Source organism: Dermochelys coriacea, chromosome 9, assembly GCF_009764565.3.
Source record: "Dermochelys coriacea isolate rDerCor1 chromosome 9, rDerCor1.pri.v4, whole genome shotgun sequence".
In the NCBI taxonomy this organism is placed as follows: Eukaryota; Metazoa; Chordata; order Testudines; family Dermochelyidae; genus Dermochelys; species Dermochelys coriacea.
Genome location: NC_050076.1, coordinates 65,545,813 through 65,569,198, shown reverse-complemented (window position 1 = coordinate 65,569,198; position 23,386 = coordinate 65,545,813). Strand labels below are relative to the sequence as shown.

Genomic DNA, 23,386 nt, shown 5'->3' with positions numbered 1-23,386 from the left:
GGAAGGCTCACGAGAGAGACTGAGGACCAAACGGAACATGGAGACTGAACTATTCCCTCCCTTCAAGAAGCGGGCAACCTCCAAGTCTAGGTTGAAGTGAACAGATGGGGTGAAACGCTGAAGTGACCAACCTGTCTGTGTGGGAGTATAACCCATTATACGGGAGGGACGAGCCCTCTGCTTTATCCCCTCCCCCACATCCCTACATCCTAACTACATCCTACAGCCACCTAACTTCTGCCTACATGGTCACTGTTCCTGAAGTGATCACACTGCAGAGTAGCACAAGGCACTTCCTCTTCCTCCATCTCCTAGTCTCAGGCTGAGCACATTGTTGCACCTGCAGACCCCTCAGCAAGGGGCAAGCAGGAGGCTGGCTTCAGGAACTGAGCTCAGGGTGCTTGCCTGGTACTACAGGGCACTAGTCACCTGCCCATGGTACAGAGCCAGAGCCCATTTGCTTCAAGGGAAAGCTGGGGGCAAGGAGGGGACCCTCGCTGCATATCTGAATCCCTTCTGTGGGCCAGCTGTATATGTTTCTGGGCTGTGGGGTAAGGAGGAGCTGGCAAACAGCTGAACTATCAGCTGTCACCGCTAGTGTTAACACCAGCTTTGAGAGGATTTTCACGGGGGAAGCACATGACCTGACTGCACAATTCTGCAGCAAAGTGTACTGGCTCCTGTCAAGGGCAGCTGATCTGCTGGACGTCATCAAAGGGAGATGGATTTAACTGATAATACCAGCACATGATACTTACACTAAATACAGCTAAGGCTCCCCAAGAGACTTCAGGGCCCCAGGGAAGACAGATGTGCTCCTCTCCCAGGCAAAGAGTGGGAACTAGGGCTTGATTTTACAGTTCAGATTTTGGCACAGGCTGACTGCAGCCTGGAAATTCAGAGCCCAGGTAATATGACTCACTCCGTGGGGACTCTCTGACCCCTCCTGCAGAAACACGTTCTCCTGAGGGAGTCTCACCTGTCTTTGTGGGCTAAATCCAACCCTTCTGCACCAAACCTGGGCAGCTGGGCTAGTGCATCAGGTTCCAGTGGGGCTGAAGGGGGAAAGAATTTCACCCTGCAGGCCACAGGCGCTCCTGTGTCACCATGCTACAAGGATAAATTGGCTGTTGGATCCAAACATCCACCAATGCATTGCCTCCCTCCACTTCTTTTCCTGTCCTACCCCCCAAATCCAGCTGCATGAAGACACAGAGGGAGCTCCCCAACCCTGCCCCCAGGCAGTGTGGCACTGGGTCCTTTGTGGCTGCAGAGGAAGGGGCCGGATCTACCCTGACACGTTTGTTTCAGTTACAGAATGGGATCCTGTGATGGGTATTGGCCCTTTAAGGTAGTGTCAACTGGCCCCATCTCAAATGGAGATGTGAAACCCCATGTGCATGTTAGCGAGGAAGAATCTCCTTGCCTAGCTAATGCTTCTGCTTCTACACTCTGTATTGCTCCCTGCACAGGTCAAAATTTCCAAAAGTGACTGGTGATTTTGGTGCCCAACATAAGTCCCCTTTAAAGGTGGCATGATTTCCAGATGTGCTAAGCACACACCCCTGAAACCCAGGCCCCTCTAAGGTTCTCAGGTTGGACACCTCAAAATTAAGGCACCCAAAATCATGAGTTACTTTTGGGAATCTGGGCCATACACCTTTGCTTCTAATGCACAACAGCTGCAGTGCCAGAAGCCATCAGCCCAGCTCCTCCAACACTCCCTGGAGAATGTCAGTGTGTCTGAATCTATATCTCTGCAGATCTGTAAAGGCAGCAGAAAAACATTCCCAAGTACGGTCCCTTTGTTCTGCACAGATGCTCAGGACAGTCTCCTCAGCGAAGAGCCCTGCAAACTCATGCCAACTGTTGGATCGTGAGTCACAGTGTCTGCACATCATCTCTGCAGGGACATTGCAAGCTGGCTTGTGGGGATCCAGTGCTGATTTTTTCTGGTGGCACTAAGTTTTTATAAATAACAGGAATGTGCTGAGCCAGTTTAGATCTTCCATGGGATTGGATATTATGATACTAAATGCTGCTTTGCATGTGACCAGAGGTGGGGGTATAATTACTGATACCCTTTCACAGACAGAGGAACCAAGAGGTTAAGTGATTTACAAAGGGAACTCAGTGAGTCAATAGCATACCCAGAGCTAGAACCTCTGTCTTCTGAAACCCAGCTTTTTCCTGCTAGCCAATGCTGCCTGCTGTGTGGAAAGGGCCCCTGTTGGTTTTGCTTCCATCCCAATGAAGAGGAGATTTCAGAAGGAATCCATCCTAACTGTGCTAAATAGCGGGGTAGGGGGCACAAAAAACAGAGGCTGAAACGTACCTGCCTTGGAAATCTGAGGAGGAGGCGGCTGGCTAGACGGCCTAGAAAAGATCATCTTCTTCGTGTCCACCAGGAGGTGGCAGTAGCCTGCTATCAGGCAGGCAAAATTGGTAGCTTCGGGCCACTCCATCAGCAGCACCAGCGGCTGGAAAGGAAAAAAGGAAAAGCAAAAAAAGGCAATGGGTTTCAGCTGATACATAAATTAAGCCAAGCGCGCCAAAGGCGACTGTGTTTGTGGGTCCTACACTGGATTGTGTTCTTTCTAGGTGGGAGGGGAATGCTCCCCACTTCCCCCCTCAGCCATGGCTCTGCCACACAACCAGATCCACAGAGAAGAAACCAGCAACCCAAGAAACACAATTCAGCTGTATAATGGGGTGAACAAACACCGCTTCCTCTTCCTTATCCCCAAACAGAGAAACAAGGTATGAGATTTCACATAGCTCCAACTCTACCAACGCCACCTGGTGTTAAAACGAAGCCACCGGGACCTACAGGGGTCTGAAGAAATGTGAGCTCCCAGCAATGAAACTTCAGGAAGGGTGAATTATTAACTCCTCACCTGTGACAGAAATTTACTGCTAACCATCTGGAAAATTAAATCTGTGCCTTAGGAGCAAGTGGTGTCATTTTGTTTAAGAGAAACATTTATTCTCATGCTATGAAAGGATTTTAATCCCTGCTTTAAGGGAAAGCTCAGACACAATCTCAGCTATTCTATGTATAGAATATAGCCCCTGCAACTCTGATATGGCAAAATTGTCGCAATCACCATTTCACCCCCTGCACCACCATCCTCCTGTTTTAGCCACACCAGGAAGAGGCTGTAAGAGTGGACTTTATTTCCACCTGCAAAGATAAGGCTTTGGATACACAGGGGATTTGCCCAAGTTCCTGCCATCAGTGGCCAGGCATGGCAAAGCTGAACCAGTGTAAACCCTTTGGGTAGACAGGCAGAATGTCTATTTGCACTGGCGCAGCTGAAGCAGCTCTACTGATGTGATAGTGTGTGCCTGTATGTATTAGGGGTTTGCACAGGTGCAGCTGCAGTGTGGCTGGCCTTTGATGGCTGAACTCAGGGCAGACCCCCAGTACAGACAAAGCCTATGACTGCCCAGTCCATAGAAGTCAAATTCTCTAGAAGGGAGTGGTTCAAGATGGTTAAATGTAAACAAACTGAGGCCAGTGCAAATGAGAGCCACACATCACTGTAAAAAGAAAAGGAGTACTTGTGGCACCTTAGAGACTAACGAATTTATTTGAGCATAAGCTTTCGTGAGCTACAGCTCACTTCATCGGATGCATTCAGTGGAAAATACAGTGGGGAGATTTATATACACAGAGAACATGAAACAATAGGTGTTACCATACACACTGTAACGAGAGTGATAAGGTAAGGTGAGATATTACCAGCAGAAGAGCGGGGGGGGGGGGAGTGGACCTTTTGTAGTGATAATCAAAGTGGGCCATTTCCAGCAGTTGACAAGAACGTCTGAGGAACAGTGGGTGGTGGTGGGGGAATAAACATGGGGAAATAGTTTTACTTTGTGTAATGACCCATCTACTCCCAGTCTGTATTCAAGCAATGCCCCTCTGCCATGTACATTGGCCAAACTGGACAGTCTCTACGTAAAAGAATAAATGGACACAAATCAGACGTCAAGAATTATAACATTCAAAAACCAGTCGGAGAACACTTCAATCTCTCTGGTCACTCGATTACAGACCTAAAAGTCGCAATTCTTCAACAAAAAAACTTCAAAAACAAACTCCAACGAGAGATTGCTGAATTGGAATTAATTTGCAAACTGGATACAATTAACTTTGGCTTGAATAAAGACTGGGAGTGGATGGGTCATTACACAAAGTAAAACTATTTCCCCATGTTTATTCCCTCTCCCCCGCACTGTTCCTCTGATGTTCTTGTCAACTGCTGGAAATGGCCCACTTTGATTATTACTACAAAAGGTCCACTCCCCCCCCCCCCCCGCTCTCCTGCTGGTAATAGCTCACCTTACCTGATCACTCTCGTTACAGTGTGTATGGTAACACCCATTGTTTCATGTTCTCTGTGTATATAAATCTCCCCACTCTATTTTCCACTGAATGCATCCGATGAAGTGAGCTGTAGCTCACGAAAGCTTATGCTCAAATAAATTTGTTAGTCTCTAAGGTGCCACAAGTACTTCTTTTCTTTTTGTGGATACAGACTAACACGGCTGCTACTCTGAAACACATCACTCTCTTTCACAACATGAGAAATACCTTGTTATCACTTCATCAGTAACAGGACTAAGAGGCCACTGACTGGGAAAAATGTAACATAAAAATATAGAGCAGGATCATCTCAGGTATTCGCAATGAGACATAAACAGTTTATGTCTGAGATGACTTGGTATTTCAGGGATAGCTGTGAACCTAGCTGATTATCATTCATATTACAGTTCGGCTCTAGAGGGCCCAATTGAATTGTGTGGCTCGGATGTCCTAAGTGTTATTCACACACAAGGTAAGAGAAATTCCCTTCCCCCAAGAGTTTACAATCTAAGTAGACAAGACTGACAAAGAGCAGGGAGAGATGTGATTTGCCAACATCACACAGAGGGTGAGGGCTTGAGCTGAGCTGAGAACCAAGGTCTCCTGTATCCCAGTCCTGTGCACTATCCACTGGACTATGCTGCCTCTCAGAGACAAACCCAAAACTGTTCTAGGTTGCATGGCTTGGCCATTTTTGGAAGTGTGTGGCTTCATATGCAGAGCAGTCCGTGGAGCTCCCAGAGGAAATATCGGGAGCGTTGATTGGTATTTGCTACTCTTTTGGTTCACAAGCTGTGAATATAACAGGAGATGCAGGGTTTGGAATCACCAGTCTGATGGTTATGTCTTTATCATCTTCTCAGAGCCTATACTGTGGCAGAGTAGGGATAGCTGCAGTGGCAGCTTCAAAGAATGACTAATATTCTTCTCTCCAAAGAAAGCAGATGATGACTATGAAGATAATCAAGTCCATCCAGTGGGAGGTGTATTTGCCTGGGTCATAATGGTAGAAGGGCTCCATTGCCCACAGTTTTGTTTCAGACCAGTGTCCAGAGTGCTTTACCAGATCTGTCATAACAACGCTCACTTTCTAACATCTTGGGTTGGCTAGGAACCTCCATCTCTTCCTGTCTGATGATGACCTGGCCTCAGTAATACACACGTTGGTCCCCTCCCTTCTGGCCTCAGCAATGCGGTATTCCTGAGCAGGAAGCCATCAGTCCTTCCGGATAGATTAGATGTTCCTGTTTACCCCTCAGCAATGCCTGCATCTGGCTGGGTTTCACTGACTCAGGTGTAAAGGGCAATACTGAGTAAAGAAGTTGGCTCACCAGCAGCTGACCAGTTGATTTACAGCCGCTAGTAGGCATGTTTCTAATAAGCAAATATGCTCAAGCGGGGAGCTTTGCCATCAGCACGGTTTATGGGTTTTTTCCTCTAAAAGGAATTTTTATTGTGGTCAAAAATAAACACTAAAGCCAAGATTACAGGAATCAAAGAGCGTAACAAGAGAAACAAGGAAATGAAGTGGCTGCATCGTGCAACACAATGGAGAGCTCACAGGATCTAGACTCTTCATGCACTTGTGAGGAGTGTTGCCCCTTTTAACACAGCTCCTAGCCTCAGTGGTAGTGAGGAAAGGCAACCCATGTATTCAAATTTCTGCTGGAAGCTAGTCCCTCTTCTCCATGCTGAAGACTTCCAGGTGTTTGAAGCTGTCTGTCGAAGGAGGGAGCACTTGGTTTTTCCAGTCGGCAGCAAGAGTAATCTGAGAGCTAACAACAAGAAATGAAGCGATAAGACCTGACCCAGGCTGCAGAAGCAACTGTCAGCATCTGATGGTGCTAAGGGAGGGGATAAAATTCAATTCAAAGGCCAGATTCTGGGTTGTGTGCCGGTGGTGGAAAGGGCAGATTCTGGTCGGAGTTTCTCAGAGTTTAAGGGCAGAAGGGACCCCCAGAACATCCAGTCTGACCTCCTGTATCTCCCAGGCCACCACCACCACCCAACACCTGCAGTCTAAACCCAAATTAGATCACAATATTATAGCCCACAGGAGACATGACTTTTATGTGCTAAAGGCAGAAAATTGGAAGGACCAAGGTACACCAGTGCCCAAGGCCCCTGCAATGGCAGGGAAACAATGAAGTGAGATATCCTGGATAATCCTGGCATGTGATTGGCACCCAACATGCTGCAGAGGAAGGTGACAAACCCCCAAGGGCACTGCCAATCTGACATGAGGGGAAATTCCTTCCTGACCCTCACATATGGCGATCAGTTAGACCCTGACCACATGAGCAAGAACCAGCCAGCCAAGCAACGGTCATAAATGGCCACTGGAGTAGTCCCCTTGTGGAAGAGAACTCCTTACTGGCACAAATCTGATGGAGCCGGCTTCTGCACCAGCTGCCTGCCCACTCTTGCACAGCGGGAATGGCAGAGCTCTAAGAGATGCCAGGGCTGGGTAACCAGCTCCCTGATGCCTCCTCACTCCTTTGCGGCAAGTGGAGTGGATGCAGTGAGAACCTAGCCTCAAGGGTTTTTTCTACTAAAATCACAATATTTTGATTTTTGGACAATTCCACCATATGAATCAGAGAGCCAGATTGTCCACGCTCTCTCCAATGCGAATCATTGTCAGACAAGCCCGATCTGTATATTTTATCAGGAACAAAACAGGACTGGGTTCTGAGTGACTCTGCGATCAATGCAACTTGGCACTTTCTGCAGATACCTGAAAGCCAAAGGGCTGAACGTATGAGGATTACCAATGCTGAGCGTCCCTTGCCATGTCTCCACGTGAGCACAGCTACTCAGTTTTTGTTTGGTAATTCGTAAGATGTGCATCCCAGCTGACTCTAGCATTACCATTCTGCAAGCAAGAAGTCTTAATTTCAATTAGCATTACTAGCTTAGCATTACTGCTTTGTTATTTGGCAAAACACATTGCTTGATTAAACGACAATGACATTTAGGCAAATGATGGGTGCTAGTTTTGTTATACAATTGGTCAAGTGTGAAGGTTTTATTAGTGAAAATTAAATGACATTGTTAGTTGTACAACATCACACTTGATCCAGTTGCTTACCCCCAACTGGGCTGGTAAAAGAAAGAGAAGATATTATGAATGAGAGACAAAGGAGGGGGTAAACCAAGATACTTTAAAATCCTAGCAATCTAGGTCCATATGTTCCAAGCATGCAAGGAGAATGAGTTGTAAAAAAGATACCTGGTTATATTATATATTCCAAGCATGCAAGGAAAATGGGTTATTAAAAAGATACTTTGTTAAATCAGATTTGGGAATAAATGGGAAAAATTTCCATTCTGAATAGTCAGTTGTTCAATTTACAATCAATGTTGCTGGGGAATTTACGTAGCACTAGCTTTGAACTGCTTTCAGTTGAGCTGCTGAGTAATAATAATAAAGGAACTGAGCTGTGTTTTATGGCTTTGATTGTTTTCTCTTTGTGGATAACATGGATTTACCACGATGGGTTTAGAATCCCACTGTTTGGCAAAGACCTATAAGGAACAGTGAGGGCTATTGTCAAAGATTGTTATTTTCCCCCAGGTATTCTATGTCTGGAAAATCAACTCTTCGGATTATTGCAGGGCATCCGGTATCCTAACTATTACTGTAATAATCAACAACACTTATACAGCCTATGTTGTTCCACATAAACAAATCAGTGCCAGTGGTCTGCTGCAGTCCTCATGGCAGATCATGTGGTATTATTGATCCTTTTATATAGGCATGCTCTTTTAGACTCCAGTTCAGCAAAGCTTCAAGCACTTGCTTAAATCTTTCCCCGATCAGCAAAACACTTAAGTACATGCTTAATTTTAAGCATGTGCTTAAGTCTCATTGAAGTCAATGGAATGGAAGTACATGCGTAAGTGCTTTGCTGAATAGGGTTAGATGCTTAATTGGGGCATACGGGATGTCTTGAGACAAGTTGGTCAGTTTCTAATATGCATCATGTTGTGTGACATTCCCTTCTGGTGTTATCCAGACCGATGATCTGCTAGGTCATTCCAATCCTTGACTCTGGGAGCCAGCCTTACCCTGCTCTGCTGTGAAAACCCCCACTCCTGGGCTGTTCACGCACAGCTCTGGCATGTAAGCTGTTCCCAGCTACTTGCAAGCAAATGACACTAGCCAATATCTCCGGTCCCAGACACAACCCTAGTGTCCGGTTGTGTCCGCTGGACGCTGCAAGCTTCTATGAGTTCGTCAATCTAAAAAAGAAATTGATATGTACCTGGCTTGTTATCCCAAGGGAAGCCTCTGACATGTTTCAAACCAAATGCACTGCTTCAGGTAGAATAAACAAACAGATTTATTAACTATAAAGATAGATATTAAGTGATTTAAGTCAAAGCATAACAAGTCAGAGTGGTTACCAAAAGGAAATAAAATATAAGCACGCAGTCTAAACTCTCAGCCCTATTAGACTGGGCAACATCTAGATTAAGCAGTTTTCTCAGCCCACCGGCTATTGCAGTCCTTAATATACAGATTTGTTCCTTAAACCTGGGCCAATCTTCTGTGTTGGAGTCCTGTCTTCTTCTCAGGGTCTTGGTTGCTTGCAGCATAGGTGGGGGCAGGAGAAGGGCCCAGGATGTGTCTCTGCCTGTTTTATACCCTCAGTCCATGTGCTTGTAGAACACAAGTCCAGGCATGCCTGGGTGCTGAGTCCCTCCAAGCAAGGTTGAGCAATTCCCCTGGTGGGGCCTCATGTAGGTGAGTCACTGCATTGTTCCCTTGCTGGACAATGGCTTTTGATGGGTTGTTTTACACCCCACCCAGACGTTGGTTACTTTCCTTACTGTTGCCTCTGGGGAACTAGTATCTGGCTGATTCCCCAATTTACAGAATGTTTTAGTGACCACCATACAACACAATTCTCATAACTTCATATGCATTAATGATACACATCTATGGATAGAGAAATAACTTTCAGCAGATCATAACCTTTCCCCTGATAAGGCAAGCTTTATATGTAAGATCCCGATTATATGAAAATGAAGAATATGGGGGTTACAGTATGCTCCCCCAAGGTATAGAATATCACAATATGTTATGGGCATTTGTTTTCTGTTCTCCATGGCACAAGCTCCATGTGTCTTCATACTGGTGTATCTTGTCTCCATGCACATGAAATCCTCTCTCACCCTTAAACACTACTGCAAGATTGAGTGCTCACCTCCCTGGCTCCAATACGAGGCTATTTCTTTCTAATGCCTGACCATTTCATTTTCACATTTCACATGTTGACCTTTCATGGTGACGTGTTTCATATCTGCCATTTTCTGATCACTAACTGGCATGTTCTGGGTGCCCATTCTTTCACTGGGATCATTACTGTATCACGGCTGGAGTCTCTTGACCACATATCACCAACAGATCTACCCTTCCCTGGATGATGCCCTCTGTGGATGTTTCAGAGTAGCAGTCGTGTTAGTCTGTATCCGCAAAAAGAAAAGGAGGACTTGTGGCACCTTAGAGACTAACAAATTTATCTGAGCATAAGCTTTCGTGAGCTACAGCTCACTTCACTGGATGCATGCAGTGGAAAATACAGCAGGGAGATTTTACATACATAGAGAACATGAAATAATGGGTGTTACCATACACACTGTAACGAGAGTGATCAGGTAAAGTGAGCTATTACTGGCAGGAGAGGAAAAAAAACCTTTTGTATTGATAATCAAGGTGGGCCATTTCCAGCAGTTGACAAGAACGTCTGAGGAACAGTGGGGGGTGGTGGTGGGGAATAGTTTTACTTTGTGTAATGACACATCCACTCCCAGTCTTTATTCAAGCCTAATGTAATGGTGTCCAGTTTGCAAATTAATTCCAATTCAGCAGTCTCTCTTTGGAGTCTGTTTTTGAATTTTTGTTGTTGAAGAATTGCGACTTTTAGGTCTGTAATCGAGTGACCAGAGAGATTGAAGTGTTCTCCAACTGCTTTTTGAATGTCAGCTTACCGGATCACTCTCGTTACAGTTTTTTTCTGTGGAAGTTGCTACTGAATTATTCATCTGATTTTTGCCGTATAGCGGCACCTTTTGGATGAATGTTGGCTCAAGAGAAACGAGGACACATTTAATGGACCAATCCTATTCCTTTGAAAATGTCAAACTTCGTCTCAGCTGGATTTACACATTGCACCAGTTTAGTCAATTCAAGATTTCAAGGTCCATCCAGACCCCAAACTACAAGTACACTATTGAGGCAAGGATGTCTAATGCCTGAGAGCTCTTTACACTCACAGATAAAAGCACAATACAATCCAGAGGGGCTGGAAATAGAATTGGCTGAATTTTTCCACATTTTGATTTTTCAATTAATTTTTTATGTTGAAATTTCAAATTTTAATGAAAAAAAGAACAAAATTTTTAAAGAAAATGTCCATTAACATTTTCCTATTTTTCAACCAGCACCATCAGGACATTAATATTAGACAAATTCACACAGGAAATATGGGGCAGCTTTTTAGAACAGCTTCCCTAGGGATGTGGTGCTTTAAATCAAGATTAGATGTCTTGCTAAAGATTATGCTGTAGCTCAATCAGAAGTGATAAGGCTTGATGGGGGAATCACTGGGAGAAATTCTCTGCCTGCCTTATGTAGGAAGTCTGGTTAGATGATCAAGATGATCCCTTCTGGCTTTAAATCCATGAATCTATGAACAGGCATAACCACAATATGAACTTCAAGCTTAAGTATGTTATTTTGTATCAGTTTCAGCATACTTTACACTGTCCACCCATAGCCAGAGAGATGCCCATTCATGTGCTGCAATAGAACTTGAGGTCTGAATATACATAATTTACATTCTCTGGTTTACTTGACTTCTAGTGTCAAGTTTATAGCTAATAATCTGAGCATCAGGGCCTAACAACACTGTCAGTTCTTCACTGGTGCCTGACCGTTTTTCCCCTTAAGCATTACTAGCTCTGATTCTGTCAACTCAAAGCTCATTGTGATCAGGAACATTATTTCTCTGTCATTTGTTGATCAATAAAATTCCCAGCTTTGTTTATATATACAATCTGCAGGCCTTTGTAAAGTCATTCTGTTTATTCTAGTTTGATCACCAACATCTTTTGCAGGGCAAATTTGGTCATCTGCTTAATTTCTGGCAGCTTCTGTCCAATTTCGGTGCCTTTGGGAATGTACCCTGACGGGTATACAACTTTGAGTATCGTTCTCCACCTTGATTCCAGTGGCTGCTGTTTTTAGCTGCGCTCCTGTTAGCTCATTAGCTCTAGCTATCTCCATAGCTTTTTCTAGGGAAAGCATGGCTCCTCCACGGGGAAGTTCCTCTCTTCTTTACATCATCAATGATACAGTCTCTCATTGTCACTATATCACTCATAGAGTGTTATCATCTCTATGATATCACTGTAATCTTACATTTTCTTACAGACTAGTCAAATGTTTCTCTGACTCCTTGCGCTTTGCTGTGGAGTTTTGAACTATCAAAAACTGGGTTTGTTTTTGGCATAGCATATGCTTTATATTTATCAAAGCAAGTTCTCAGTGCTTTCCAATCTTCTGCACCAATGGAGCAGACTGCATACTGAAAGTGCCTCTGCTTTTGCCCCTGTCCACAGTCTTGGATAGCTGCATTTGTTTCTTATTCAGATTGGGCTTTGTATGGTCCAGAAAATGTCAGTTCCACAAGCTGTTTGAACCTTTGTCCTGTTTCTGGATGGCTGCCCAATTCCAGTTCATTTTGAGTGCACGAAAGCCAGCAATATCCACGGTGTTCTAGATGGCAGAGGAGTGTGTCTACTTCTGACACCACATATTGTTGGGTGCCTTGTTTTAATTAACTAGCAAGAGTCTGGTTAGCAGCATTTTCATCTGCTCCTCCCAACTAGAAGCCTAAGAAAAAAAAGTCTCAATCTTCCTCTCACTCTCTCCAGAAGGAAGGGTTTCAGCATGGTTCAGTGCAAATAAAACTAATGGATTCATGAAGTTTAGAGTAGCAGATCCTGTTATATACATATATCCTCCCCCCACCCCCCATCACCATTAGAAAGGCCTGTGCATTGCATAACAGGAAGGTCTGCTTGATACCTGATTGCCTCCCTCCCAGTCTTTATAATTGTACCAGTAGCTCATATAAAACAGATGTTGACGGCAATCTTTGTGAATAAACTCAGTCCACCTCTGCCCCAGAATGTTTTAAAGATTGATGATAGTACTGTCACGCAGGGGCATGGGTGTACGTGCTCCAATGCAATCTACTGGCTAGAATCAGAACTGCTTCACTGTATCCTTAGATTGGATATTAGGAAAAACTTTTTCACTAAGAGGGTGGTGAAACACTGGAATGCGTTACCTAGGGAGGTGGTAGAATCTCCTTCCTTAGAGGTTTTTAAGGTCAGGCTCGACAAAGCCCTGGCTGGGATGATTTAACTGGGACTTGGTCCTGCTTTGAGCAGGGGGTTGGACTAGATGACCTTCTGGGGTCCCTTCCAACCCTGATATTCTATGATTCTATGATTCTATGTCATAGGTGCGATACTGCTCGTGGATAGTTTCCTTTAGGGCAGCTGTTTTGAACCCATGCTTTGGGAGAAGCAGGGTCTGAGTTCCATCCCTGCTGCCACTGCGAAGCTCTGAGTGACCATGGTGAGCAGCACCATGACAATGGGGAAGGCCCAGATCTTGCACTACACCACAGGAAGGCCTGGCTCCTCCATGTAGCAATGAGGATGGGTGAATCTTCAGCTGCTGCCAACCCAGCATCATTCTATTGACTCTTCTCCAGGATCTGGCCCAGCATTATTCTACCCACCAGGGAAGGTTCCTCAATGTGCACTGCAATTGTTCACCTGCTTTGTCACTTACATGAGGGAGGGGGCCCTGGGGAAGCAGGAGGGGAAGTGTCATCCCAGTCAATGCAAGGATTAGAAAGCTACAGATTGTATTTGTAGAAAGGCCTTTTATTTCCATTACACACTGGAAGCAGCCCAAAGGCCCCTGCAAGACACTGAAATCAATTGCCAGATTCCAGGCACAGTAGCAGCCAGAGATCTTTCTGAATTAATTTTTTTGTTGTTTTCCTTTGTAAAGTCTTGATCTCTGCTAAGTGCTGGCTGGCTGCAGGCCCTGCTGGGAGACATGAAATCAATTACCCTGATGCTTTTGATTGAACTGTGCTTGGCTAGTCACCCCCCCATGCCACTTCTGCACCTCATCTTAGCTCCTTGCTCAGATGTGAAACTAAGCTGGGTATGACATGCAGCCCAGGTGGCAATTTCCACTGGGAAAAGATGAACCCTTTGAATCCACAGATGCCATTGTGAGGTTAGCCAGTTCCCAGGTGGCATCCTGGCTGCGTGCACAAATCTGAAACCAGTGGTGCTGGAACAATTTTCATAGTGGGGGTGCTGAAGGCAGAAGCACGTATTTGGGTTTATTACTACTTCAAGCTACCGCACCCCCAACACCCCTAGTTCCAGCACCAATGTAATTTTTAGAGGGGCAAAGCAGGGTGTCTCCACGAATATCAATAATAAAAAGGAACTAACTACTAAGTGGCTGTGTCACAAAAATAAATACAGCTGTAATGAGTCAAAACCCAATGCAATGATTGCTTCAATAGAAAGGGATGGATTAATCAAATCATGAGTGCAGTGAGAAAGGAAAGGAATGTCAGATCTGAACTCAAAGAACAAGACTTGGATATAATCAGCTGTCTGTCTGATTGATGCTCTTATTTTTAGGGCAACTACCACCCTTCCATAGAAAACCTAGGCTCAGAGTTCCTTGGGATTAAACTAACCAGCCTTGCTATCTCCTTTGCATTGGAAATTGGGCCTGGAATAAATCCTGCTGGGATAGTCATATGGATTTTTGAATGCTGCAACGAGATGGCAATAGTCTCATCTCTGTCTGGACCTCCCCTCTCGACACTTGTATGTAGAAGAGATCTTGTATTCCTCAGCAAAAATAAAGAAAAAAACAACCACCAGGGAACTGTGCTAAACAGCCTCTGAGCTGTCTTTAACGGGACACTGTCACTTTAAAAGTCATGGCCCAGCCCTTGAGTGGCAGATGAGGAAGCAGCACTCAGTGCTGCTGAGAAAGGTGGCTGGTGAAAGCGGATTTAGGCCACTTTTTTATCCCACTGATCCAGGGCCACCTGTGCACTGGTGTGCCTACGACTCTAACAGGCCATTCTGGCATCTGGGGATTGCTGGGACCTAGGGATATCTTCATTAATGATCTGGAGGATGGCGTGGATTGCACCCTCAGCCAGTTTGCAGATGACACTAAAGTGGGAGGAGTGGTAGATATGCTGGAGGGTAGGGATAGGATACAGAGGGACCTAGACAAATCAGAGGATTGGGCCAAAAGAAATCTGATGAGGTTCAACAAGGACAAGTGCAGAGTCCTGCACGTAGCATGGAAGAATCCCATTCACTGCTACAGACTAGGGATCGAGTGCCTAGGCAACAGTTCTGCAGAAAAGGGCCTAGGAGTTACAGTGGAGGAGAAGATGGATATGAGTCAACAGTGTGCCCTTATTGCCAAGAAGGCTAACGGCATTTTGTGCTGTATAAGTAGGAGCATTGTCAGCAGATCGAGGGACGTGCTCATTCCCCTCTAGTTGGCATTGGTGAAGCCTCATCTGGAGTACTGTGTCCAGTTTTGGGCCCCACACTACAAGCAGGATGTGGAAAAATTGGAAAGAGTCCCGGAGAGGGCAACAAAAATGATTAGGGGGCTGGCGCACATGACTTATAAGGAGAGGCTGAGGGAACTGGGATTATTTAGTCTGCAGAAGAGAAGAATGAGGGGGGATTTGATAGCTGCTTTCAACTACCTGAAAGGAGGTTCCAAAGAGAATGGAGCTAGGCTGTTCTCAATGGTAGCAGATGACAGAACAAGGAGTAATGGTCTCAAGTTGAAGTAGGGGAGGTTTCGGTTGGATATTAGGAAAACCTTTTTTTACTAGGAGGGTGGTGAAGCACTGGGATGAGTTACCTAGGGAGGTGGTGGAATCTCCTTCCTTAGAGGCTTTTAAGGTCAAGCTTAACAAATGTGGCTGGGATGATTTAGTTGGGAATTGGTCCTGTTTTGAGCAGGGATGACCTCCTGAGGTCCCTTCCAACCCTGACATTCTATGATGCTCCAGTCACCCCCCTTTTCCACAGCCATGCACCCTATACTGTTGGCTGGCAGGTGAGGTTGTTTGAGAGCCACTATGGCAGTACCTCCTAGCTGAGGATGGTCCAGTGCAGGGGTCAATCTCAATGGCCATGCAAGCTGTGTGTTGCATCCTTAGGGTCTGATCCAATGCTCACTGAAGTCAATGGAAGGGAAACCTTGGCCCCACTGAAGTCAGTAAGAGTTTTGCCACTGGCTACAGTAGGGCCAGGATGTCATCTCTGTTGATCTCAACGGGCACTGGTTTAGGCACTGTGTACACTTGAGAATCTGGCCCCTTATTTGCTTGGGCACTTGCAAAATCCTGACCTTTATCACACCACCATGCTATTTACTTTGCCCTGTGGTGTTTGCAGTACTAGGGGGAACATCACCAATACTGCAGGAACATCAGCAAACACCTACAGTAACAGGCATGATTGCAGTGGTGCCTGCTGCTGCACGCTGGTTTACTTTTTGTTCTCTCCACTAGTCATTTGAATTTCAGGTTCCCGTGCAGGGCATACTGCTGCAATGTGTGGATTGCAGAACCTGCAAGCGAAGTTTGACATTTAAGCCAACCACTCCCTCCACATCTCCAGCTTTCACTAACGTTTACAAAAATAAGCCATGGACACATTTTGATTTGTAAAACCTTACACACCTAACTAGACTGTGCTGTCTTTAACTCAGAAAGAGAGCCTGGGATATCAGAAAAAAGAAAAGGAGTACTTGTGGCATCTTAGAGACTAACAAATTTATTTGAGCATAAACTTTCGTGAGCTACAGCTCATTTCATCGGATGCATTCGGTGGAAAATACAGTGGGGAGATTTATATACACACACACAGAGAACATGAAACAATGGGTTTTATCATACACACTGTAAGGAGAGTGATCACTTAAGATGAGCCATCACCAGCAGCGGGGGGGAGGAGGAAAACCTTTCATGGTGACAAGCAAGGTGGGCCATTTTCAGCAGTTAACAAGAACATCTGAGGAACAGTGGGGGGTGGGGTGGGAGGGAGAAATAACATGGGGAAATAGTTTTACTTTGTGTAATGACTCATCCATTCCCAGTCTCTATTCAAGCCTAAGATAATTGTATCCAATTTGCAAATTAATTCCAATTCAGCAGTCTCTCATTGGAGTCTGTTTTTGAAGTTTTTTTGTTGAAGGACAGCCACCCTCAGGTCTGTAATTGAGTGACCGGAGAGATTGAAGTGTTCTCCAACTGGTTTTTGAATGTTATAATTCTTGATGTCTGATTTGTGTCCATTCATTCTTTTACGTAGAGACTGTTCAGTTTGACCAATGTACATGGCAGAGGGGCATTGCTGGCATATGATGGCATATATCACATTGGAAGATGCGCTGGTGAACGAGCCTCTGATAGTGTGGCTGATGTGATTAGGCCCTATGATGGTGTCCCCTGAATAGATATGTGGACAGAGTTGGCAACGGGCTTTGTTGCAAGGATAGGTTCCTGGGTTAGTGGTTCTGTTGTGTGGTGTGTGGCTGCTGGTGAGAATTTGCTTCAGGTTGGGGGGCTGTCTGTAAGCAAGGACTGGCCTGTCTCCCAAGATCTGTGAGAGTGATGGGTCGTCCTTCAGGATAGGTTGTAGATCCTCGATGATGCGTTGGAGAGGTTTTAGTTGGGGGCTGAAGGTGATGGCTAGTGGCGTTGTGTTATTTTCTTTGTTGGGCCTGTCCTGTAGTAGGTGACTTCTTGGTACTCTTCTGGCTTTGTCAATCTGTTTCTTCACTTCAGCAGGTGGGTATTGTAGTTGTAAGAATGCTTGATAGAGATCTTGTAGGTGTTTGTCTCTGTCTGAGGGGTTGGAGCAAATGCGGTTATATCGTAGAGCTTGGCTGTAGACAATGGATCGTGTGGTATGATCTGGATGAAAGCTAGAGGCATGTAGGTAGGAATAGCGGTCAGTAGGTTTCCGATATAGGGTGGTGTTTATGTGACCATCGCTTATTAGCATCGTAGTGTCCAGGAAGTGGATCTCTTGTGTGGACTGGTCCAGGCTGAGGTTGATGGTGGGATGGAAATGGGTGAAATCCTGGTGGAATTCCTCAAGGGCTTCTTTTCCATGGGTCCAGATGATGAAGATGTCATCAATGTAGCGCAAGTAGAGTAGGAGCATTAGGGGACGAGAGCTGAGGAAGCCTGGGATATCAGAGAAGCTCGAGAGTAAAGCAATTATTTCATAGTGAATAATTTATTAGAAACATAGCTGTTACTTCTGCTCATGAATGATCTGAGAGTGGTTTCTGATATTCTCAAGCGTAACTGTAATCTGAAATTATTCACTGACTCATTTCTGCAACTAATCCTTGGATTGTAGTTGTGCATGAGCAGTTGTTATTAGAAGTATGAAAAGCATTGGTTAGTTTTGCTTGGTCACATAAATCGCATGGTATGTGCCTGTTTCCTGATTGGATGAACTTTAACCCTTAGGATCAGGTTTGTAGGGCATCTGAGATTTATGTTTCAGAATTATACATGGCCTTTCTACACAGACCCTTTAACAGTCACTTAAAAATGTGCTGTTTCCACAGTAACTTCAGTTGCTCAAATATCTGCAGAAAGTAATTGCAAAAGGGCCATGGACATAAGCAAAGCAGATTCGGTTGTTTATTCAAGTGACTGTCCAGAGACAATTTTTTAAAGGTATTTACCCAGCGCTAGTAGATGCCTGTAGCTAATTAGGGGAATTCCTAGAGGAGGGAGCATCACAACCCGCCTATGCCTAAAATGAGTATCTTTCACATGCCTTCCCTGCTGTTATTATTCTGCAAAGCACCTGCAGGTTTAGAAATGTGATGTGGATTTGATTCCAGGTCTCTGGGGGGAAATGGCATTCTTAGAACACAGCCCTCTAATGGTTTAAAATCACAAAGTAAATGGATTTATTAGCATCCCACTGTTTAGTCAGAACAGGGGGAGCTACAGGACAATAGAATAATTACAGAAAGCAGATTAGCACTTCAAGGTAATGATCTTTCTCCCTTTCCTTTTAGCCTGTCTCATCCATTGCAGTTCTGTCTAAAATTAGCGTATACCTCGTTCTGGGCCAGACACTCTGGCTTTGAATCCCTGTCTCTGCATGTGGATATAATTAAGATAGGTGGCAACAGTCTCTCCTAGCACATTCCAGCCTTAAGATACAGGTGGACCCTGCTTGCCTGTACCAGTGGGATATCTTTCCCCTTTCCTCCTCTGAGGAACGGATGGGGGCAATTTCCGTGACTTTGGGCAGCCATCTTGAATTTCACAAGAAGTCACAATTTGTCGATGAATTCACTGGGTGGGTGGAATTTCTACATGAGAACTGTTTTCACAGCAGGTACATGATAGGAACAAGGAATGGGTCTGCTTCTATAGTGGAGAAGGACTTGGGACCTTATTCATAAAGTTATTTAAAGCTGAGGAGACTGTCTGGCTCAGGGGACTGGCAATGCCACACAGAGCATTTCCTGTCCAAGTAGCCAGTTCAAATTTGGGGGGTCGAGTTACCAGGTGAGAGCTATTTGGGGGTCTCATTCTGGTTCATAGCAGAATGAATCAACATCACAAACTGCCATCATATTTGTCATTCTTGTGGCCAGTCTCAGCTGAGCGGCTGAGGACTGAACGTGCCATAGACAAAGAACTACTCTCTCACCCCAACGGTAGCTGTTCCCTGCCTGGGTTGAAGCACACTGACAGGGGTGAACTACGCACTCTATCACTGAATGTTCAGTGTTTGTCTGTGGAGAGACAGAGGGCTTCGGTTTCAGGGCTATTAATCTGGCATCTTTAAGAAGCACTGAATGCACACACACAAAATGAGGCTGCTTTGAATTCATCTGGCAGCTGGGAACACACTTCACGCCAGTGTATTACTGTCTTTCAAATGTTAATAGTTAGTCAAAGACAAAAAGTCAATCAAAGAACGTTTATCATTCTATTATTGATGTATTAATGCCTTAATCTGCCCACAAATGCAAGGGGCATGCATGCAAGGAAGAACCAGAAGGGTTATTCATGATGGAGATTAGGTATTTTTTTACATAGCAGGCATCACAGAAACCTAGTGGGATGATGCTCATAAATAGAATGGCCTGGGGTGCAATCCACATAGACGAGGTAGGAGGATATGGATATACCACTACCTCTTCACCAGTATTTGCAACCTTGGCAAGACATAACTAGACAATGGAGAGTGTGGTGGTGGAATTATTTTGGTAAGAATGCAGAGGATGGAAGATCAAGGAGGTGGCATGACAGGTGGCATCTGCTACAGACTACCATGACTGGACAAGAGCAAGAACCAACCTGTGGGGGACTCCAAACCACAGAATGCTGTATTTACCGGGGATTTTAACTGCTCAGATACCTGCTGAACAACAACTACAGCCAAACAGGCTTCATCAAAGAGGCTCCTGAGTTATATAGGTGGATGCTAAAGTAGAAACTCCAAGGAAAGGGGAAGTCATCATGGATCAGCTACTTCCCAAGAAATAGGAGCAGAGAGAATGAAAAGGAAGCTTGGAACCAATCACCATGTACTACTTGAATTCAGCAGAGTAAGTAATGGGGTCACCCAGGGCAGCAGCACAAGGGTGTCTAACTTCAGGAGGGCAGATTGTCAAGAATTACCAAAGCTGTGGGAGGAAATATTAAAATCCACCAGCAGAGAAGGCAGTTGGGGAATCCCAAACAAACCCATCATAATTCCAGCTCCACAGACTAGACTGGCTCTACATATACAAGATGCAAGGAAAGGGCTGCTGGGAGATCTGAGGTTAGAAGAACCTGACCCAGAGGTGGGGAGGAAATCACAGAAAGACACACAGAGTTCAGTTACTGTTCACAGAGAAAGGATCAACACATCAATAAAACTGGTGACTCAATGCAAAAGGGGCAAAGGGATCAGAGGAGCTTTTATAAATATCAAGGGGAAAATAAACTCTGTTATTATTTATTTTTTGCATTACTGGGTAATGCCCAGCCTCCCTAACTGAGATCAGAGCTCCATTGTGCTAAGTGGTGTTCAGAGGCATTGCAAGAGACAGTCCCAACCCCAAGAGCTTAGAGGCTAACTAGACAAGGCAGAGAAAGGATGGGAATGGGAACAGAGACACAGAGAAATTAAATAGCTTGGGATATTCATTGGATCTCTGCCTCTCAAACAGATTCATTCATAACTGAGAGGGGGAATGAAATTAAGCAGGGCTTAAAAATAGCTGAGAACCTGAACTGCTTTGGTTGGATGTTTTCCTTAAGAAGAAAAATAAAGAAAAAAAGATGGAAAAACACGGAAACCAGGAGTCCTTGTTAAAACAACAATTACCGATAAAGACCAGATGAGGGAACACTTGGAAAATCTGTACTGATATCAATCGGCTAATCTGGATGACATGAATGCTAGGGTATCCAATGTCCATGGAAGTCAATGGGAGCATCTCCACAAAGGTAAATGAGTACTGGATCAGGCCTTAAAGGAATCAGCACACAAACCATCTCACCGACAATGAATTTTGAAAAGTTGTGGGAAAATCTAGGAAGTATCAGAAGACTGGCAAAAAGCAAACCTAATATTGAATTTCTGGAAAGGAAAAGAGAGTGATCTCAGAGATTACGAGCCTGTAAAGCTATTCATGTGTAAATGAATAGAACAAATAAGCAACCTGGTACTACAATGGAACCACGCGCAATAAACTGCACAAGTCTGTAAAGAACAAGAGCACATTGGGCCAGATACACTTGATTGCTTTTGTGATACAATTACAGAATTAGTAGAGGACAGGAAAGCAGAGGATAGGAACTACTTGTAGTTTAGGCAAACATTTGATACAGTGTCCTATAAAATCTCACTCCTCAGTTAATTCAGACTGCTTGGATTATGTAAACTGGTATGTGGGCTGCAAACTGGCTGCCAGAAAGAACCAGAAAGATGAGGTTATGGTAAAGAGCAAAGCATTGAGTATCCAGGGGGGAAGTTCTGAGCTGAGTGACCCAGGGATTGGTGTTACGTTTGGTCTATATTTAATATGTTGATCTAGAAGAGGGAATAAGCAGCACATTGACTAATTTGGGAGATGATTCCAAATAGTGCATTTGTGAACACCTCTGTGGAGAGAGCATTCATACAAAGACACCTGGAGGTTTAGAAACAAGGACAAAAAAGTAACAGCATGAGATTCAGTTTGAAAAACCTCAAGCTAATGCATCTAGTGGGGATGGAATGATGTGAACCAGAGATACGCTTGCTTCCCTTTCACAGAGGTATTGGCAGAAATTGAGAGGTATATGTGGACAGCAAGTGAGACCTGAACTTGCAATGTAATTCAGCAGCAAGCAATGCCAATGCAGATTCGGGCTGCATACACAGAGGTCTCTCATCCCACAGCAGCGAGGTAACAATCCTACTCTCTCTATGGCTGTATGGCTGGAATATTGCTTCATTTCTGGGTCCCCCGTTACCAGAAGGATTGTGACAATTTACAGAGTAGCAGCCGTGTTAGTCTGTATTCGCAAAAAGAAAAGGAGTACTTGTGGCACCTTAGAGACTAACAAATTTATTAGAGCATAAGCTTTCGTGAGCTACAGCTCACTTCATCGGATGTCCAAATGCATCCGATGAAGTGAGCTGTAGCTCACGAAAGCTTATGCTCTAATAAATTTGTTAGTCTCTAAGGTGCCACAAGTACTCCTTTTCTTTTTGTGACAATTTAGAGGCAGATAAGAGGGCTGCTAGAAGAATGACTGGGGCCAGTGGCAGACGGATGGGGAGAGATTAAAAGTGCTGCAGCCTGGCTGAGTGGCAACTGAAGAGGGATGACATGCTCACAGTCCACAGATCTCAGCAGGGTGTTCACACCAAGGAGACAGACCATCTGCTCTAAACAGTACATGGGGGCAGGGAGGAGAGACTCGGTCATGGGCTGATATTAAGAAAGGGAACTTTTGGCTGAGTATCAAGAACACTTCCTGACAGTGAGTTCCTGGAGAAGCATCTTCCAGGGGATGATGAAGATCCCAGCACTTGTGACTTTGCACCATGATGGGACACATCCCTAGTAAATGGAAATAGTCATCATGCACTGGCAGAGATATGGGTCTCTTCTATGTCCAGCCCCTAGGATTCTGTGGAGATCACCTGTGTTTGCAGTTGCCAGGCACTGCTGGAGAAGCTGGCAAAGCCAACAGAGGCCAGTAGGCCTGGGAGGTGATGGTCTCAAAACCATTCCTTCCTACAGCCTTTCTCAGAGACCATGGCTGCTTCCGGAGGTGAGGGGCTGACAGCAGGGGTTCAGTGTGGGCTAAAGCAGTGCCAACTCCTGCCAGTTCGCCTCAGTCTCGATTGCAGCACCCCTGCTGCTCCCACTGGGTCCTCAAACAACATTGTCAATGCTCTCCAGTCCTGACTGACACTTTTTTAGTTCAATTCGATGAGGCTTCATTGACATGCCAAGCTATTCCAGTGTTGCTGATGGGGAAGGAAGAGACAGACCCCTCAGGTACCTGCCAGAGGGGCTATGACCCACCCAGGATGCGTCCATTTGTCATCCCTGTCTGTCCCTGATCTGTTGGCAGGACAGAATTCCCTGCTACTCATGTCCTGAATCTGCACCCAGCTCACTAAATGTATCTCAGTCCCAACCTGCAACCCCTCATCTGGTCAAAGCACACAGTATCACAGTAGCACATAGGAACCCTGACCAAGACCAGAGCTTCATTGCTCCAGATGCTGTACAAATGCATAGCGAGCCACTCCCTACCCAAGGCAGCTTACATGCTAAATGGACAAGACAGACTCAGGGGAAACAGTGACTAGCCC

At 45.0% G+C, this 23,386-nt stretch overlaps 1 protein-coding gene across 2 annotated transcripts in view; it reads right to left on the bottom strand.

Annotated features, from left to right (window-relative positions):
* Positions 1 to 23,386, bottom strand: part of FRMPD3 (FERM and PDZ domain containing 3) — a 156,947-nt gene that overhangs the window by 9,647 nt on the left and 123,914 nt on the right. For both annotated transcript variants that reach the window (XM_038417479.2, XM_038417477.2), the window contains one exon: positions 2,336 to 2,480. In XM_038417479.2, coding sequence (XP_038273407.1) covers positions 2,336 to 2,480 — 145 coding nt within the window. The remainder of the gene's footprint in view (positions 1 to 2,335; positions 2,481 to 23,386) is intronic.